Raw genomic sequence first — 20,497 nt, forward strand, 5'->3', positions numbered from 1 at the left:
TATTACTATACATCTGCCGACCTGCTCCTTTAGAGATTCAGCTCCATGTGAACACAGCCTAAAGCTGCAGTGTGCTGTATAGTATATAACCGTCTGAGCCCCACAGACACCTGCAGTGATGGGGAAACCTTACAGACATGAATAAGCAATGGAAGCAATACTGCACAACACTTATACTGACTTTAAAGGGGTACTCCGGTGGAAATCTTTTTCTTACAAATCTATATGACTTTCTGGAACAAGCTGCTTTGAAAGTTACTTCTATTTATAAATCTTCCAGTACTTATCGGCTGCTGTATTCCCTGCAGGAAGTGATGTATTCTCTCCAGTCTGACACAGTGCTCTCTGCTGCCACCTCTGTCCATGTCAGGAACTGTCCAGAGCAGGAGAGGTTTTCTATGGGGATTTGGCTATACTGTACAGTAACTTATATATCACATATCCAGCTGCTGTGTTATCAGGGTTATACAGTTACTATACATTATACACCACATGCTGATTGCTATACTGTACAGTAACTTATATATCACATATCCAGCTGCTGTGTTATCAGGGTTATACAGTTACTATACATTATACACCACATGCTGCTATACTGTACAGTAACTTATATATCACATATCCAGCTGCTGCTGTGTTATCAGGGTTATATAGTTACTATACATTATACACCACATGCTGATTGCTATACTGTACAGTAACTTATATATCACATATCCAGCTGCTGTGTTATCAGGGTTATACAGTTACTATACATTATATACCACATGCTGCTATACTGTACAGTAACTTATATATCACATATTCAGGTGCTGTGTTATCAGGGTTATACAATTACTATACATTATACACCACATGCTGATTGCTATACTGTACAGTAACTTATATATCACATATCCAGCTGCTGTGTTATCAGGGTTATACAGTTACTATACATTATACACCACATGCTGCTATACTGTACAGTAACTTATATATCACATATCTAGCTGCTGTGTTATCAGGGTTATACAGTAACTATACATTATACACCACATGCTGCTATACTGTACAGTAACTTATATATCACATATCCAGCTGCTGCTGTGTTATCAGGGTTATACAGTTACTATACATTATACACCACATGCTGCTATACTGTACAGTAACTTATATATCACATATCCAGCTGCTGCTGTGTTATCAGGGTTATACAGTTACTATACATTATACACCACATGCTGCTATACTGTACAGTAACTTATATATCACATATCCAGCTGCTGTGTTATCAGGGTTATACAGTTACTATACATTATACACCACATGCTGCTATACTGTACAGTAACTTATATATCACATATCCAGCTGCTGTGTTATCAGGGTTATACAGTTACTATACATTATACACCACATGCTGATTGCTATACTGTACAGTAACTTATATATCACATATCCAGCTGCTGTGTTATCAGGGTTATACAGTTACTATACATTATACACCACATGCTGATTGCTATACTGTACAGTAACTTATATATCACATATCCAGCTGCTGTGTTATCAGGGTTATACAGTTACTATACATTATACACCACATGCTGCTACACTGTACAGTAACTTATATATCACATATCCAGCTGCTGTGTTATCAGGGTTATACAGTTACTATACATTATATACCACATGCTACTATACTGTACAGTAACTTATAGCAGCAGCTGGATGTGATATATAAGTTACTGTACAGTATAGCAGCATGTGGTATATAATGTATAGTAACTGTATAACCCTGATAACACAGCAGCTGGATATGTGATATATAAGTTACTGTACAGTATAGTAATCAGCATGTGGTGTATAATATATAGTAACTGTTTAACCCTGATAACACAGCAGCTGGATATGTGATATATAAGTTACTGTACAGTATAGCAGCATGTGGTGTATAATGTATAGTAACTGTATAACCCTGATAATACAGCAGCAGCTGGATATGTGATATATAAGTTACTGTACAGTATAGCAATCAGCATGTGGTATATAATGTATAGTAACTGTATAACCCTGATAACACAGCAGCTGGATATGTGATATATGTTACTGTACAGTATAGCAGCATGTGGTATATAATGTATAGTAACTGTATAACCCTGATAACATAGCAGCAGCTGGATGTGATATGTTATCAGGGTTATACAGTTACTATACATTATACACCACATGCTGCTATACTGTACAGTAACTTATATCACATATCCAGCTGCAGTGTTATCAGGGTTATACAGTTACTATAATTTATACACCACATGCTGCTATATTGTACAGTAAGTTATAATATCACAGATTCTGCTGCTTCTCATTGTTTCATCTCTTCTACATGTTATTCAGAATAATAATCATTATATTTGGGGTGTGGAACCAATTGTCTGCAGATCAGTGATTTCTTATGGGAAAATTTGCTTTGGTGTTAAGAGTGATTTTGATTACAAGCGCCGTCCCAGAATGTATTATGCTTATAATCCAAGGCACCACTATATATAACTTTGTGAAACCAGTTGATTTGACGGAAAAAGATTTTTGCTGGAGTCCCCCTTTAAAGCAACACTGTTGTATTTAGTAGGTAGGTAGGTGAACAGAGATGTATCATGCCAGTCGTGTCATGCTCCGCCCCCTTAAGGACTGTGCTAAGCAAATCTCAATGGGGCACATGTAGTAATACTACCTCATATGTGTTGTGACTGCTGGAGATCTCTTTACCCCACATTTATCTGTACCGCAGTCTTATTGCTGTCTTTGGTTGTCAGGCTGATCTACTCCTCTCTCTGGACTGTAAAAGAGAGAGAAGATCACATCCTTCAGCTGATCGAGGATCAATCAGAGCACGGCCGCCATCCGTGGCCCAATGGGCAGTGTGCCACACATCCATCTGCGGCAAACGGCAACGTCCCCACCAGTCAGGAACACAGGGCCCAGAGAGGAGACATGGAGGAAAACCACAACTATGGGGGTAAGACGTACACAGGTCACCCTGAGGGCTGATACATACACCCATAGGGAATATCTGCACCATGTGCGGGAATACAGAGATCAATGACGTCTGTGTTTATAGCTGGATCCCTTCTCCTCTTCCTCCTCCCTCTTATACATGTATATCCATGGGGCAGATTTAGGGGGTGATCCATCTTCTGATTACTCAGGTCTTCTGCCCCTGTCTACTATAGTATACGCATTATTTTATTCTGATTTTGCTTTTGTCTTGTAGCTATAGACCCTGCAGAAAGGGAGGTGTCCTGCGACCTCGGCAGAGATTTGCTCTCTCTATTACAACAATCCTATGCTACTGATGTGACTATCCAGGTGGAGGAAACGCTGTTTCATGTGCACAGGTATTGTGGCTTATTCTATGTCTTATATATTCTGTATCAGGGGATTCAAACTGTGGGCCGTCCAGCTGTCCCAGCATGATGGGAATTGTAGTCTTGGCTCGGCTTTGCTGCATTTCCCAATAAAGGGACACCTGTTTCCAGGGACAATCCAAGCCCTATAGATGTGTGTGACCTCAGGTGGAGAGGGAGTAAAACCATAAAAAAACTTAAACTGTATTTGCAAAGCTGCTTCCTTTTATCTCCCATCCCCTAGCTAAAGTTTAGGTGATGGGAATTGCCCTTTAACCACAGCATCTAAGGAACTTAAACAGACTTCAGTCAGGGCGTACCCTCACTTACCAGAATGGCGGCGGGGGTCCTAGCGATATATTGTATTGTACATGACAAACATTTAAGTACAGAGACTCTGCTCCTCACTTTTTAGTTTATTACGTACCTTTTAGTTGCCTGTTGTGACAGAATTTTGGTCTGGCAGGTCAGTTCTCCGTACTGCTCCTGATCTGGCTATGTTTGCAGGCACATTGGGCTCGGCGTCTCTCACTATTTCTCCCCCTTAGCGTAACCTTCTGATTTCACACAACGCTTTCTCGCTCATAGGCAGTAGAACCGCCTCACTGCAAAAGCTAAACCGCTTCTGTGTGTTGTGCCCCTAAAATCTACCGCTCCCCTAAGCCTGTTACAGCTGTAATCCTGCAGCTTTGTCTTTGGGGGAACGATAAGAATGGTAATGAGGACGGACCCGACACAGAACCGGCTCACAGATAGAAAGTAATGCTCAGAGAGGAGAGAGTTCTCACATTTAAAGTGCAAAACCTCATGGGGCACATTGATCAAGGTTACGCTGGGGTGAGGGTGCAGGTACTTCACAGACACTGTGGCTGATGTATACAAGCAGTGCAGGAATGTGTGCGCTCCTACAATATGGCCGCCTCCAGTAATGTAGAACATTTTTTCTTCATGTTTCCATAAATTGGCAGCACTGAGTGGCAACACTTGTTGTGTTACAGCTGTACACCGATACTGTGAGTTTTTTTAAATTTTTTTTATTTTTTATGATCCATTGTCTATTTGCTTTACCTGTTTCAGGGCGATTCTTTGCGCCAGATCCAGTTACTTTACTGCTATGTTTAGTGGATGTTGGGCCGAAGCGTCACAGGAAGTGATCAGGATTCAAGGGTAATCACATATCTCATGATCTTGTTAATGTTTTTAGAAAGTGCACCCCTATGTGTGATCCACATTGCATGCACATAGTAAACATAATTTAAAAGAAAAGTTTACTTCTAAAGGGATTATCCAGTGTTAGAAAAAGACGACCACTTTCTTTCAGAGATAGCACCGCTCTTGTCTCCAGTTCAGGTGCAGATTTTGCAACACAGTTCCATTGAAGTGAATGGAGCTTAATTGCAAACCACACCTGACCTGGAGACAAGTCGTGTTGTCTCTGTAAGAAAGTGGTCGTGTTTTTCTAACCCTGGATAACCCCTTTAAGAAGACTGTTTAGCAAGAAATTACATCCATTTTTGATTATTTTCACAAACTTTAAAGTGTAACATGTCATGTCAACAAAAAACACTGCTGATATATAGTTAGTGCTGCCTTATGTATGCTGTCAGTTTTAAAGGGGTTATCCAGTGTGGGGGCACTTTTTGGGTGGTGGCTGAAATAAAAGACGTCCACTCACCTCCCTAGTTCCAGCGGCGGGTCACTCATCGCGGCGCTCCGGTCCCCAGTTCCCGGCTGCTTCCTGGTGTCTGACGCCGCCCAAGACGCTAAGTCTCAGGGCCGCTCAGCCACTCTGTGAAGGAGGCGGGATCCGTTTGAAGTCCGCTTGGATCTCGCCTCCTTCACTGAGTGGCTGAGCGGCCCTGAGACATAGCGTCTCGGGCGGCGTCAGACACCAGGAAAGCGACCAGGCACCGGAGCGCCGCGATGAGTGACCTGCCGCTGGAACCGCGGAGGTGAGTGGCAGTCTTTTATTTCAGCCACCTCCTCCCCGGTCCCCCCCAGAAAGTGCCCCCATGCTGGAGCACCCCTTTAACTTTTCTGCCCCATTGTGCAAAGCAGAGGGACAACGGACGTCACTTCCTGTATTGCTTTAACGCTGTTAGGTTAAGGAAATAGTAATGCCTTACATTTACATGTAACACCTGAAAGCTAAGTCCCAAGCAAGTTCAGGTACAGGAGGGGAATAAGGAGGTGTTACAGAACTGCAGCAGCTCGGGGACGTCTTTTTGACTCTTTGGATTTTCTACGTTCTGGAAGTGCAGATATAGGAAAGGAGGCGTGAGTCTCCCTGATCTAGCACTGTCAGCAGTTTGGATTACAGCTGACAGATTCTCTTTAAATAACGTATAGTCGTGTCTTGATCACTGTAAACCCTGTAGCAATGTTTTTCCCCTGCAGGGTTAAAGAAGCTTGTATGACGGTCCTCTTACAATCCATATATGGAGGAATATTGGACCTTCCAAAAAACATGGATCCCGGGTAATAATCTTATTGTTGGTTCAATGATAAAGATTTATAAAAAAAATTCTATAAAACAATTAGATTAACCCCTTATGGTTGGCACCCCTCTGTGTGACTGTGTGGGGGGCGCTGAGCTTGGGCCTTGCCTTGCAGCAGACTTTTCAGGGAGGAATTGTCTTGTAAAGATGATAAAATATACGATTCCTTATTTAAAGTGACTCTGTACCCACAATCTGCCCCCCCCAAACCACTTGTACCTTCAGATAGCTGCTTTTAGTCCAAGATCTGTCCTGGGGGTCCGTTCGGCAGGTGATGCAGTTATTGTCCTAAAAAAAAAAACAACTTTTAGGGTACAAACACACACACCGTATATGCAGCAGATCTGCAGCAGTTTTGATGCTGTGTTCAGTTATTTAGATCTAATCTGCTGCGTATCGCAGCAGTATATACGCTGCGTATACGGTGTGTGTGTTTGTACCCTTAAACTTACAGCCCCGTGCCCGACGGCCGTGGCTTAGAATATCTGTGCCCTAACTTTGCACCACCCCTCCGTCACTCCTCCCCACCCTCTTCAGGAGGGACAGAGAATACCCCTTTAACTTCCCGGCGCTCAGTGTGCCATTAAATTACGAGTAGTTTGGAGGAGGGTGGAGACAGCGTGAACTATGTGCAGCTCTGCCCCTATGCCGGAGTACAGGCTGAGCCCAGCAGCTATAAGGCACCGCGGGCCATACACACCATGAGGGATGGGACCGTTTCCCTTTGAAATGGTTAGAATTGTAAATGGCTTTGGAATATGTTGGCACTATACTGTTGTTGGTGGTGGTGATGTCATATGGGGTTGTGTTGTCACTGTACATTTATGGACCCTATTCCTGTAGAGTTGCAGGGACGTCCTCCTTGGTGTTCAGCACCACGTCCATTCTTACCTCTTGTATCTGTACTTTGTGCTGTAACCTGCGGTTGTGTTCTCTTCTCTCGCAGTCAGGTGCTCTCGGTGGCGGACATGTATGCCTTGGAGGGGCTTCGAGAGGTCGCTCTGTACACTCTGAGAAGAGACTACTGTAGATTTCTCATGAAGGTAATGAATCTAGAATGTGCTCAGCGTCTGTGGATCTGATAACACTGTCCACTGCCACTTAGAGCGTTCAATACGGTGAAGTCCTAGGGGCATATGTACTCTGGCCGATCTGCTGAGGGCCTATTCACATTCAGAGAGGGATTTTGGTCTGTTAGGTTCAGACCCATTTTCTGTACGTACACTTACTGTACTTTTTTGGGGACCTGCATTTTAAAGGGAACCTGTCACCCCCACCGTTAGAGCCCCCCTATACTCACCTAATCCAGCCGGGTCCCGCTTCTGGATCCGGTCGGGTGACGATCAGCCGCTGCAGCCCGGCGCACGCGCTGGGAGATGAGTCCAACGCTCATAGAGAATGACGGAGCGCTGGACACTCCTGTCATTCTCTATGGGCGTTGGACTCCTCTCTCAGCGCGCGCCGGGCTGCACCGGCTGAGATCTTCATCACCTGACCACCTCCAGAAGAGGGACCCGGCGGGATTAGGTGAGTATAGGGGGCTCTAACGGGGGGTCGGGAGCCTGTCACCCCGGCACAGGGGGTGACAGGTTCCCTTTAAATATAAAGAGAAATTGACTGAACATGGGCACTGGTAGACTGCAGTATTAGTTGGAATCTTTTCGTCCTGTACTAGCGTCTGACCGCTGTTACTGCTTCTGCACCTCTGGGCAGATCCCACTGAAAGGGGTTATCCAGGATTAAAGAACATGGCTACTTTCTTGCAAAAACAGTGCCACCCCTGTCCCCAGGCTGTGTGTGGTATTACAGTTCATCTCCATTAGCTTCAATGGAACTGAGCTTTAAAACCTACACCCAAACTGAGGACAGAAGAGGCGCGGTTTCTAATGAATACACTAGTTTAGTCCCGTGGACCGGATGTCCTTTGATGCAGAGCTGACTGCTCATATACTGCATAATACTGGAAATGGGGGCAAGCAGTGTAATAAATAGGAGGAGGTCATAGATATGGCAGGACGGGATTTCATCTGCCATGTTGTCAATCAATGATTTCTATATTATAAGGAAGCAGAACAGAAATTAAACAGCGCCACCACATGGAGGGTTAAAGCATTACATAGAATTCTTGGAAATCTATAGGCTGTCAGTTTGTTTTTTGTTTTTTATTGTTTATCTATTATACAAGTATTATTTTATTGTGTGATATTTCACCATATAACACCGGGTTTAGAACATGTGTCAGCTGTAACATTTTTAGAAACTCTTAGCAGGGAGAGATGTCAGCAGCTCCACCGCCTCATCTGCTGTCATCCAGGGTGTGAGAATGCGGCTGGTCAGGTGACTGCCCAAGGATTGTTTTCCCACAGAACTATATTGCTGGATTTTTTTTTTTTTTTTTTTTTTTAAATCAGTGATGGCGGAGCTCTTGCTATTGTGTGCAGCAATAAACATGGTGGTCACCAGATCATGTACATGTCCAGTACCAGCATCCGCATAGAACTGCGCTTCTGGCAGGGATATATGGCGGACCTCATAGTTGTATTGGTTAAGATGAAGAATAGCCCCTTTATTACTAACATATAAAAGATCGCTCACTGCATTATAAAAAAAACCATAAGTCTGTAATGAGTAAAACCGTGATGGGGAACTGAAAAGTAGATTATCTCCTCAAGACAACCCTGTGGGGACTTTGTGTTCATAGAAGAATTTTGAACCAAAATCCACTTCACAATACACCTGTTGTTCCGTAATGTTTTCCTATTGAAATGCGTTCAATTCATTGGGAAAATGCTGCTCAGTAGAGAGAGCCAACCTGGAAAACGGTCAGGTTTAGCCAAGCCCACGCAGTCTGCATTTTATTCCTGGCGTCTGGAGAAGTTGGATGCTGCCCTAGGGCTGCCAGGAAAACACGGATACAGCCTATGGCCTATGTCTGAGTCCTTGGTTTCCTAGGGCGGCATCCAATTGCTCCAGATGGCGGGAGTCACATGCAGACTGCTTGGGCTCGGATACACCTAAGCATCCTCAAGGTTCATCTCTACTGCATGGTGCTCGCTGGATTTTATTTTCCATCTGAAATTATGGTCATATATATAGCAGCGGCGTGGCTCAGCATTCTGACGTAATAAGTCTCATCGTGTATGTATTACGTCATGCGTCATATTACATGCGGTATAAAAACTAATGCATTTGGCTACTAAAACACAACGAAGGCCTGATCCAGAGGAAGGACGTAGATGTGGAGGCTCCAATCTCTGAGGTTAGTGGATTTGTGTGAAATAAGTGTGTTTTTTTTTGTTTTGTTTTTTTTAAACTTCTTAAACTTTTGTTTAAATGTGATACGGTTGTGCAAACAACATTGTCCTTTAACCTCTTAAGGACATATGACGTATCGGTACGTCATATGTACTCATTAGCACTCCAAAGCGGGGCCCGCTTTGAAGCGCCGCGGTCCCGGGTGCCGCGTGTAGCCCGGGACCGCAGCTATTAGCGGGCACGGTCTGATCGCCGTGCCCGCTAATTAGCTAATCGGAGGCAGCTGTCAAAGTTGACAGCTGCCTCCGATTACCGGAGGCAACCTTTCCCTGGGGTCTAGTGGGGTAGATCAATCCCCCTCCCCTAATAAAAGTCTGAATCACCCCCCCTTTTCCCAGGTTATAAATAAAAGTAAACAAATAAGTAAACAAACATGTTTGGTATCGCCGCGTGCGTAATCGCCCGAACTATTAATTAATCACATTCCTGATCTCATACGGTAAACGGCGTCAGCGCCAAAAAATCCCAAAGTGCAAAATTGCGCATTTTTGGTCGCATCAAATCCAGAAAAAATGTAATAAAAAGCGATCAAAAAATCGTATATGTGCAATCAAGGTACCGATAGAAAGAACACATCATGGCGCAAAAAAATGACACCTCACTTAGCCCCATAGACCAAAGGATAAAAGCGCTATAAGCCTGGGAATAGAGCGATTTTAAGGAACGTATATTTGTTAACAATGGTTTGAATTTTTTTATAGGCCATCAGATACAATATAAGTTATACATGTTATATATCGTTTTAATCGTAACAACTTGAGGAACATGCATAACAAGTCAGTTTTACCCCAGGGTGAATGGCGTAAAAACACAGTTCCCCCAAATAAAAGAAATGGTTTTTTTTTTTTTTTTTTTTCAATTTCACCACACTTTGAATTTTTTTCTGGTTTCGTAGTGTACCAAATGCAAAAATTCAGCCTGTCATTGCAAAGTACAATTAGTGACCCAAAAAATAAGGGCTCATGTGGGTCTCTAGGTGGAAAAATGCAAGTGCTATGGCCTTTTAAACACAAGGAGGAAAAACCGAAAACGCAAAAACTAAAATGGGCCCCGCCCTTAAGGGGTTAAAGGGGTACTCTGAAGGATGAAAGAAAAAAACTTCTTACATCAGCTGGTGTCAGAAAGTTTTATATAGTTTGGTAAATTACTTTTATTTAAAAATCTCCAGTCTTCCAGTACTTATCAACTTCTGTATGTCCTGCAGGAAGTGGTTTATTCTCTCCAGTCTGACACAGTGCTCTCTGCTGCCACCTCTGTCCATGTCAGGAACTGTCCAGAGCAGCAGCAAATCCCCATAGAAAACCTCTCCTGCTCTGGACAGTTCCTGACATGGACAGAGGTGGCAGCAGAGAGCACTTGTGTCAGACTGGAGAGAATACACCACTTCCTGCAGGACAAACAGCAGCTGATAAGTATGGGAAGTCTTGAGGTTTTTAAATAGAAGAAAATTACAAATCTATATAACTTTGACACCAGATACAACACTTTACTTGGGGAGAAAAAGATGCTTGTTTTTCTTTCCTCCTCCTGGGGATGTTTTGCGCACGTCATCTTGTAGTGATGAGATTTCTTTTTGGTTTGTATTCTGCTTGTTTGTTGCCCAGATTAAAGTCTCTTTTTTTTTTTTTTTTTTTTTTTTTTTTTTTTTTCTCTCAGGATCCTCCTCCCTGATACAACCAATGGCGAGTACGAATGTGGTTCAATGTTGAGTCACCCTGAAAAGGGACGGAGCATCTGCGTTCATAGTCGTACGTCATATGAGTGGTGTCGAATTATGTTTCTTTCTTTTTTTGTCAATACATTGCTTTGATGAAGTTGTATAACTTTGTACTATAACCTAATTAAAATGTATATTTTTTTCCTTTACCTAGCCACTTCCTTTGACTGGCAGCAGTAAGTTTTTCCGTATATAGTTGATAACATTGACATTGTATGGCTCGCCTTAGAATTTTTTTTATTTTTTTTTCCTCCTCCCTTTACAGATCTGGTGAAAATGACCAAGAAAGCCCTGGGGCGTCTCAGTCCTTTGAACGCCAAGAAAGTTTTTCGGCAGAGGGAGAGGTAACCCTGCCCATGGGTAATTCTGCCAGCAGTGTGCAGCAGCCGATGCATCTGTGGCTGTCACCTCTCCTGTGATGCATCGGGACACATTTTACACCTCCAGCCGGTACCTTCTCCACCCAGAATATTAGGCCCCCCCAAGGAAGGAGCAGGGCCCTGGAGGCTGGCTCAGAAGCCTTGTTTCCTATCTGGCAGGACGGCTCCAATCACCTAATTTATTTCCTCAGTGTCTCTGCAGCCAGATACAACCAGGAGCCCAGGCGGTGGTTAAAGGGGTATTCTTATCTCAGCTAATCTAGTTATACTTGTAGGTCTTGTCAATAGAATATTTGCACATACATTTATTCAACTACTTCTCCTGATATTCTGCTTTTTCCCTCCCATTCTTGACAGCCTGTTGTCTAGGTCACCGACCACCACTGCTTTAAAAACGGGTCCGGCTGGTGTGTGTGTGTGTGTGTGTATGTGTGTGTATATATATACCTATAATGTGGATGTATAAAGACGTAGTGTTTAGTATATATGCTGTATAATAGATGTAAGCTCTCTCTAAATCTATATATAGTTTACATATATATCTGGTCAGCCCACTGTTGTTAGAGCAAAGTGGTTGTCTGTAACCAAGACAACAAGCCGTCAACAATGGGAGTGAAAGAGCAGCCTATCAGGAGAAGTAGGTAAATGACTATGTGCAAAAATATTCAGCTTGATGAGCTACAAGTATAAGTATGGTAGCTGAGATGAGAATAGTCCTTAGGGTGTGGTAAATCTGATAACCCTGACCGCTTGCATCCACAGATTTGTTGGCATGCATCTGGAGCCCCTATGACTTGAGACCTTCTCCCTCCACCCTGATTTGTTCTCCACAGGGTGGATGGCAGGGGAGTAGAGATGAGTCCATCTGAACCCGATCGTTCGGCATGTGATTAGCGGTGGCTGCTGAAGTTGGATAAAGCCCTAAGGCTATGTGGAAATCATGGATATAGTCATTGGCTGTATCCATGTTTTCCAGACAACCTTAGAGCTTTATCCAAGTTCAGCAGTCACTGCTAATCAAATGCTGAACAATCAGGTTCGGATGGACTCGAGCATGCTCCAGGTTTGCTTATCTCTAGTCCTGAAGTCTTTCCCGGGGTTGGTGAGGAGTTAGTTATAATTATAACGTTCTTCATGTTTATAATAAATCTGTTTTGTTGAGTCACAATGTGGACGTTTCTTATTTTGTTTCACCGCTGTGTTTAAATGAAAGGCGAGACAATTGGACGAACTCTTCCTTTTTTTTGCACACATCAGAAGGAGTCTGTCCGGTCCCCTCCCCACACACACGCACAGTGTAAGGGTTTTACCACCTGTGACCTGGTGTCCCAGAGAACTACATATAACAGGAATGGGGGGATCCTCCTGCTGATGCAAAACTGCAATTCCCATCATACCTGGAGAGCTAAAGCTTCAGCTGTCCATACATGATAGGAATTGTCATTTTCCAACAGCCAGAGGGCCGCAGGTTCCCCATCCCTGACCTATATGAATCCTTTGTGCTCTGGTGTGGCCAAAAATAACAGTGCTCGGCCTGGCATGTTAAAATCAATGGCCCCTGAGTATAAGTATTGGGGTTGTGTTAGTTACACCTGCCCCACCTGGTTATATAGATTGGGGTTGTGTTTGTCACACCTACCCCCCCCCCCCCCCCCCCCGCACCCTCTACCAATCTTGGCAGACTGACTAAAAAAAAAGCCGCTTTTCCGTGTCAGACACATGAAAGCCAATGGGAGATTAAATGGAAGCAGCTGGAGACTGTGAGAAACACGATTCTCTGCTCAGAGGAAACCAAGATGGAACTTTATGGCCTCAAGGAAGCGGCCGCTGCCCATCACCTGCCCCCATATCATTCCTACAGCAAAGCCTTGTGAGGGCAGCATCATGTCTGGAAGAAACGGGTGCTACCTGTCCCTCTATCATTCTTACTGTGAAGAGGGCGGCTAGTGGGCAGGGAAAATAGTCATCTTGAGGATTTACCTTCCAACAAGACAAGGACCCATGCAGCCAGGACCAAACAGCCGCTGAGGGAGAACTCTGAATGTCCTGGAGGGGCCCGGCCAGAGCCCTGACCCCAATGGAACAACTCTGGAGAGACCTGGCAATGGCGTCCACCGCAGGCCCGCATCCAACCTAACAGCGTGAGAGCATCTGCCGAGAAGAATGGCCAAACATCCCCAAATCCGGGTGTATACATTGAGGCCTCATAGCCAGGAAGACTGGAGGCAGAATCACTGCTAGAGGGACTTCACCTAATGCTGAGGAGGAGCTGGACTCCAGCAGACTGGATCCCCATGGCCACAGCCATCAGTCCTGTTTGTACAGCTTCAATCCGTTACAGATGAGTGGGAATAGGCTGAAAAAGTAAAGGTGTAGCGGTCACAAGTCTTTAAAGAAACAAAGCATAACTTTCACGTGTGTGTGTGTGTGTGTGTGTATCTATATCGCCTCCAGAAGGGAAAAAAAAATGGTACCACCTATAGGTAACTCCCCCACCTGACTAGGACTGTTAGGGTTCTCATCCTCTCAGTACAGATGTATGCATATTCGCTTCTCTCCAGAAAGAAGAAAACTGGTGCTTCCTGCAGGTAGCATCTTATAATAACCCTAGGGGCACTCTGGCAAAAATCTTTTTTCACATCGACTGCTGTCAGAAAGTTATATAGATTTGTAAATTACTTATATTTAAAAATTTCCATCTTCCAGTACTTATCAGCTGCTATATGTCCTGCAGGAAGTAGTGTCTTCTCTCCAGTCTGACACAGTGCTCTCTGCTGCCCCCCTCTGTCCATGTCAGGAACTGTCCAGAGCAGCAGCAAATCCCCATAAAAAACCTCTCCTGCTCTGGACAGTTCCTGACATGGACAGAGGTGGCAGCAGAGAGCACTGTGTAAATAGAAGTAAATTACAAATCTATATAACTTTCTGAAACCCGTGAATCTTTTTCAAATTAACAGGAGTACCCCTTTAATGGCTGCCTGTCATATGGGGGTTTACATGATCTGTGTGGTGCCTCATTGATGGAGTTTACCATGTGTAGTACTGATCTGATGACGTCATGGCGGCAGGAGAGCGGTTTCCTCCGTATAGCAGTGTACATGTTAGTTATACATCTTCTAGGTGTTGCACGTTGATGGCTCTTCTACGAGGAGTGAGACCCCCTGTATGTGTCCCGGCTGTGCGGGTAAACACGCGGTGGGAGTGCTGCCGTCTCTCCGCACTATAGAGGCCTTTGTTTTCTGCTAACAATAATCTTGTTTCTTGAGCCGCGGCTGTAGGACGTGAAGCCATTTCACAGACCCCGATCACCCGCAGATCGTGGGAATTGTTTGTCGCTGATAAAGTTTTTGGGATTTACTTGTTCACAGACCTGAGATGTCGTCTTCTCTTCTCGCCTGCGGTGTATTGATCCGTTCTCCATCCTTGTGTTTCAGCCTGTAGCCGGGATGCAGCAGTCGGTGCTGGAGTGTCTGTATATCGCTTATTCTGTGCAGGAGGAGCCGCTGTATACTTCATGTCTGCGGTGAGTATACAGGAGGGTTGCAGCCATATATATTGTGTGAGGGGGATTCTGGAGAGACATTGGTGACGGGAGGGCACCAGGCTGGTATCCGGCACATCCGCAGATGCATAAGTGTCAGCCAGCCGCTCCACACTCCTTGTCACATCTAGACTAGGGGGGCACCGCACAACCACTTCAGCCCCAGAAGGACCCTTACTGCTTATACAGCTTGAGAAGAACCTCACAGGAGTGCGCACCCCACAGCTCCGGCGCTCAGTAAAGTCGCTCTCCAGTTAAACCCGATGATCTCCAATCTGTGGTTCTATGGCTGCTGCAAAATGACAACTCCCAGCATGCCTTGATAGTGGTTGGATGTCCGGCATGATAGGAGTTCTAGTTTTGCAACAGCTGGGGAGCTGCTGGTTTGAAATTCCCAGTTTAACCTCTTGAAAACTGCAGTCAGTATCGCCCATTATCTGAAGATGTGAAGAGAGGGGAGAAGCTCCATCAGTGCCGCTGCCATATAAACCTATAGAATAAACTTAAAGAGGTACTCCCATTTCTACTAAGTTACCCAATGACTTTAAATCTTCCTTAGATGTTCCCGTTACTCTTGATGAACTCTCACACACTTTGACCTTCCGAGCCAAGAGTAAGGGCCCTATTACACAATCTGCTGGTTATCGGGCCAATTAGGACGATTATCGGTTCGTCTAGAGAACAAACTCTCTGCTGATCCCTGCCCTGTGCACATATGGACAGACAAACTCGCAGCAAGATCCACATCTTGCTGGGAGTATGTCCGCAGCCTGCCAGTTATCCCTCCAGCCGCCGGAGCCTATACATCACCTGGTCCCAGCTCCGGTGTGCTTCGGGGCTCCCGGTGTCTTTACGTCCCGCTCAGCCAATCAGTGCGTTGTGGCGGGGCAGCACACTGATTGGCTGAGCGGTACCTGCTGGGAACCCCCGAAGCAAGTCAGAGCGTGGACCAGGTGACATATAGGCTCCGGCGGCGGGGGGTTAATGGGGTGGGCTGTGGACATACTCGCAGCGGTATGTGCATCCTGCTGCGAGTCTGTCTGCGCATATGTGCACAGGGCAGGGATCCGCAGCGAGTCTCGCTGCGAATTCGGAGCAAGAAACTCACTGCGGATCCGCCCAGTGAGTTTGTAACCTTATGTGTAATAGCAATGTCTGGTCGGCGGCTAACGACTGAATAAAGGATTACACATTACCTCTCCCCGCTCCCGGTCTTCTCCTGCCCTCTTTCACTCCCGCCACCGCGGCTGCAGCTTCTATGGGCTGACAGGCCGCTCAGCCAATCACTGTTTGCCACCGCTGTTGCCTGTCAGCCCATAGAAGCTGCTGCTGTGGTTCTGGGACGGTAAGCAGGGGCACGAGAAGTCTGGGAGCGTGGAGACATAGTTTGGGCCAAGGACTGCACGGACATCGCTAATGATATAGATATATACCGCTCTTGCTAAACAATAGTCAAGCCGTGTAATAGGCTCAGAAAATTTGTGCCGATCTTGCAGAACAGCGCTCGTTCACATTACTGACCGGGACAACATCAGCCCATGTATTCGGATCCTTTACACAGGCAGATTATTGTACTAAAAGTTGATAAATAGTTCAAATCTGTTAGTATAAACACAGCAACGATTAAACTACGAACGAAAATTAGTTTGTACAGTATGTCGTTGATCGTATCTTTTCAGCCGACCTCAAAATCATTCAGTCTCAAGTCCTTCAGTGTAATCACTCACCGTTTACAGTGTATAGATAGGAACACAGTTACATATATTCATAGAATATATATGAACGCAGTTTCAAAGCGATATCGTCACGTCTATCGTTTAAAACAAAAAGTCATCACGTTCACTAAATAAGCGATTTATCTGTATGTGTTAGGGTGCGTTTACACAAAGATTTATCCGACAGATTTTTGGAAGCCAAATCCAGGAATGGATTTGTAAAGAGTTGATCCCAGTCTTTCCTTTATGACCTGATCCCTGTTTATAGTCTGTTCCTGGTTTTGGCTTCAAAGATCTGTCAGATAAATCTGTCTGTGTAAACGCACCATAAAAGGGCCCTATTATACTAGAGGATTGTCACCTGTACTTGGCTAATTACTGGTAGTTTCAGACGATAATCATTTAGTGTAATAGGCCGTGCTAATGCTGCGTTTACATGAAACGATAATTGGCCCGATCGTACGATTAACAATGTCGAAGTAACGACTTTTTTTTTCATAAATATCAGCGTTTAGACGGCACGATATTTGTACGGAAATTTGTTTTACGATCGCTTAAGCCTATCTCACACATTGGTTAAATCGGCGAAAGACTGTTAACACGGAACGATCTGTGATTTTTTTTTTTTTTTTTTCTGAACGATGATTTTAGAACATGTTGTAAGATGAAAATGAACGATTTCTCGTTCGTCGTTTGATCGTTTACACGTACGATTATCGTTCGAATTCAATCGTTATCATGCGAATTCGCACGTTAATCGTTCCATGTAAACGCAGCATAAAAGGCAACGATCAGCCTCCCTGCTGGCGGCATTCTGCTGTGGTATTCCGCCTTTTGTGCTTGTGTGCACAAAGCATAACAGGAGCAGCAGCAGTAAACTTATATGAGCCATACAGATGATGCACTGCTCCCCGTGGCCGCTTCTTACCCAATGTTGGTGTGTAATAGCATAGACAGGGAGCGGAGAATGAGTCTTCCCATACTTATCAGCTTCTGTGTGTCCTGCAGGAAGTGGTGTGCTCTCTGCTGCCACCTCTGTTCATGTCAGGAACTGTCCAGAGCAGCAGCAAATCCCCATAGAAAACCTCTTCTGCTCTGGACATACAGTGGCTGATAAGTATTGGAAGGCTGGAGATTTTTACATAGAAGTAAAGCACAAATCTATGTAAGTTTTTGACACCAGTTTTTTTGAAAGAGAATATTTCTCTGGAGTTCCCCGTTAAGGACATGCTGGTTGTTGGGTTTTGTAGATTCTGAGGTCAGGACCTTTTCCTATAATAGTTTGGTTATTAAAATGCTCTTTTGTCCCTCCTTGTATATCAGGTGGATTGAGAAGTACTTTGTGAAATGTTGGTCTGAGCGAAGCTTCGCCAATTTGCCGCTGGATTTGCAGGAAAGCTGCCTGAATGCTCTGGTGCAGTCGCTGGTGAGTATCACAAAGCTGCCCGTCTGGCCTCATTGTTTAGCCACTGGTTCAGGGCGGTAACGTTTCCCTCCACGCTCAGTCGCTTTTGGCTTCCCCAGAAAATGAGTTTTTCTAATCTATTAAATCAGACGCGGTCAGTGATGCGTGCGCAGTCTCCACCGAGCCGCGGACCCTGTAAACGCTGCCAAGTCCTTTAGTGGTGTCTGTATTTTTATAGTGAATTCTGCAGAGCTGAAGCATTATGGGATGAGATTGTGCGGTGTAGAGGAGATGGCGGTCATCCCGCAGATACGCCGATCGCCGGAATAACCACGTTATCCATCTCCTGTTTATACAGAGTTAAAATTAGCCGCTAACTGTGTGATTCCGTCTATTGTTAACAAGAGTCTGGTAAATGGGTCACTGCCCCCAGGATCACAGCTAATTCTCTGTACCAGTGATGTGAGGAGCGGCGCCTGCCACTGACTGACAGCTTTTACAATAGGCAGCAATGACCCGGTCATCTCCGTGTTAATGTGATCTCTCTGGTCCGGGAGCTGCTCTGTATACTTCCATATTGTAGTGTGTAGTGACTGGGAATAGCGGCAGTGACGCAGCTCCGGGGCTCCTGGTTCTCGTTCTGCAATACGGCTGGTATATGGAGTCCTGGGGGGAACAAATATGCAAATTAGATTTTACCTCAAATGAAAGAGAACTTTTCATTTGAGTCGGTGACTGGACCAGTAACTTAATCAGGGATTGTTTATTAAAGGGGAAGCATCAGCAGGTGAGATGGATTTAACCTGCTGCTATGTCCCTATTGCAATGGAGGAGGAAGGTATCCTGGGAGCCATTCCGATGCAGTAAGGGGCCTATTCGACGGAGCTGTAATCGGCCCGATTTGGCTGATTATCGCTCCGTTGAATAGAGACAACGATCAGCCGATCATGTCATGTCGTTTATTAAGGTTCAAAACTAAAATCATCAGGCACCGACCGTGCATCGCTGCATGGAATAGCAATGCCTGGCGGGCGTTCGACTTCACAAGCACCATACTTTACTTAAGCATGTTGCAGGTCTTCTCCTGCGCTCCTTCTTCCTCCCGATCCCGCGCACAGCAGCAGCTTCAGTGCGGCCAGTCTTAGCTGTCAGACTGCTCAGCCAATCACTGGCCAGGACCAACGTGGACAGTGATTGGCTGAGCGGTCTGTCAGCTCAGACTGGCCGCACTGAAGCTGCTGCTGAGAACAGAACTGGGAGGAAGACGGAGCGCCCGTGTTTAAACAAGGACTTCAAGGACATTGGTAACTATGTCCCTGCAGCCCTCGCTAAATGATTATCGGGCCGTGTAATAGGCCCAGTAAATGATCTAGCAGATCGGCGCTCATTTACATTATTGATCGGCCCGTGGAATACGACCCATAGTTGTGTTCTGCCTGCCACATAGCACCGATCCGCCCCCGGCCGTCCCGTCCCTTTCTAATGATAACGAATGGAGCGTGCCATATCGGTACTATGGGGGCAGGAAATGCTCCTAATGGTCTCTCCGCACCATGGAGCAAACTACTAACTGCACCGGAACAGCACCGAGGATGAAGGTAAGAGGCATCCCTTCCTTCTCCTGTGCAATAAGGACATATCAGCAGGTTAGATCTTACCCGCTGATGGTTCCCCTTTTTAAGCACTATGCTGATCATGAGGAGTAACGTGAAGCGTGGGGTTTACAGCGAAAAACTTTTAGTAGTGGTTGCGTCTGGTATTGCAGCTCAATAAACATTGTAGCATCATTCTGCAACACCAGGCACAACCACTATAAAAGTGCCTTGGTCAGGTAAATGCGGGGGTGCTGAGTGTCTTAAGGATAAGACCGCCAATATTTAGGCTGCATTCACAGGTTCAGTTCTTCCTGGTCCGTGGATGTAGTTCACTAGCTGCTTCTGTGATCCAGGCAAAACAGTCAGTGTCTACATCCCTGTCTGTGTTTTCCATGGACTGGTTTGTGCTGTTTTTAGTGTCTGGCAGGCATAAGCATCCAGCAATCTCTATGGCGTCTGACGGGACAGATTGTGATCCGATGATGTGAGGGGCTTCTCCTTTCCCAGCGTCAGTGCAGCTGTACGTGTCTTGCAGAATTCCCGGGGATGTGACAATCTCCTTTGTTCTCCAGTCTTACAGGAATGCGGCCTTCCTCTTGATGGAGAGTGACCGGCTGATCAGCAGTCTCCCCGGGGTGAAGTGGGCAGAAAGGGCGCGGAGCCTGGCGTCACAGCTGCAGGAAGAATGTGTTAGATTCATGGTGGCAAACTTCTCCCAAGTCATAAAAAGTGAAAGCTTTGGGCTCTTATTACAGGTAAAACCAATGGAATCCTCTCCATGTTGATGTTCTCTACCTTTTGTATCACATCATATAAGATAGCTCTATGCAAGTCTGCTGAAAGTGGTCACATATCCTGGGAGCCTTAGGCTGAAGATCCCAGTGCATGTTACGGTGACATTGGGGAGAATAGGAGAACGTTTTTATCAAACAGAGAAAATATAGATATCCGGTC

The 20,497-nt window shown here is 45.2% G+C and overlaps 1 protein-coding gene across 2 annotated transcripts in view; it reads left to right on the forward strand.

Annotated features, from left to right (window-relative positions):
- Positions 1-20,497, forward strand: part of BTBD8 (BTB domain containing 8) — a 47,646-nt gene that overhangs the window by 3,021 nt on the left and 24,128 nt on the right. For both annotated transcript variants that reach the window (XM_069967672.1, XM_069967673.1), the window contains exons 3-10: positions 2,787-2,989; positions 3,245-3,368; positions 4,455-4,544; positions 5,775-5,855; positions 6,822-6,918; positions 14,722-14,810; positions 17,867-17,969; positions 20,116-20,298. In XM_069967672.1, the coding sequence (XP_069823773.1) occupies positions 2,787-2,989; positions 3,245-3,368; positions 4,455-4,544; positions 5,775-5,855; positions 6,822-6,918; positions 14,722-14,810; positions 17,867-17,969; positions 20,116-20,298 (970 nt within the window). The remainder of the gene's footprint in view (positions 1-2,786; positions 2,990-3,244; positions 3,369-4,454; positions 4,545-5,774; positions 5,856-6,821; positions 6,919-14,721; positions 14,811-17,866; positions 17,970-20,115; positions 20,299-20,497) is intronic.

Source organism: Dendropsophus ebraccatus, chromosome 4 (genome assembly GCF_027789765.1).
Source record: "Dendropsophus ebraccatus isolate aDenEbr1 chromosome 4, aDenEbr1.pat, whole genome shotgun sequence".
Taxonomy (NCBI): domain Eukaryota; kingdom Metazoa; phylum Chordata; class Amphibia; order Anura; family Hylidae; genus Dendropsophus; species Dendropsophus ebraccatus.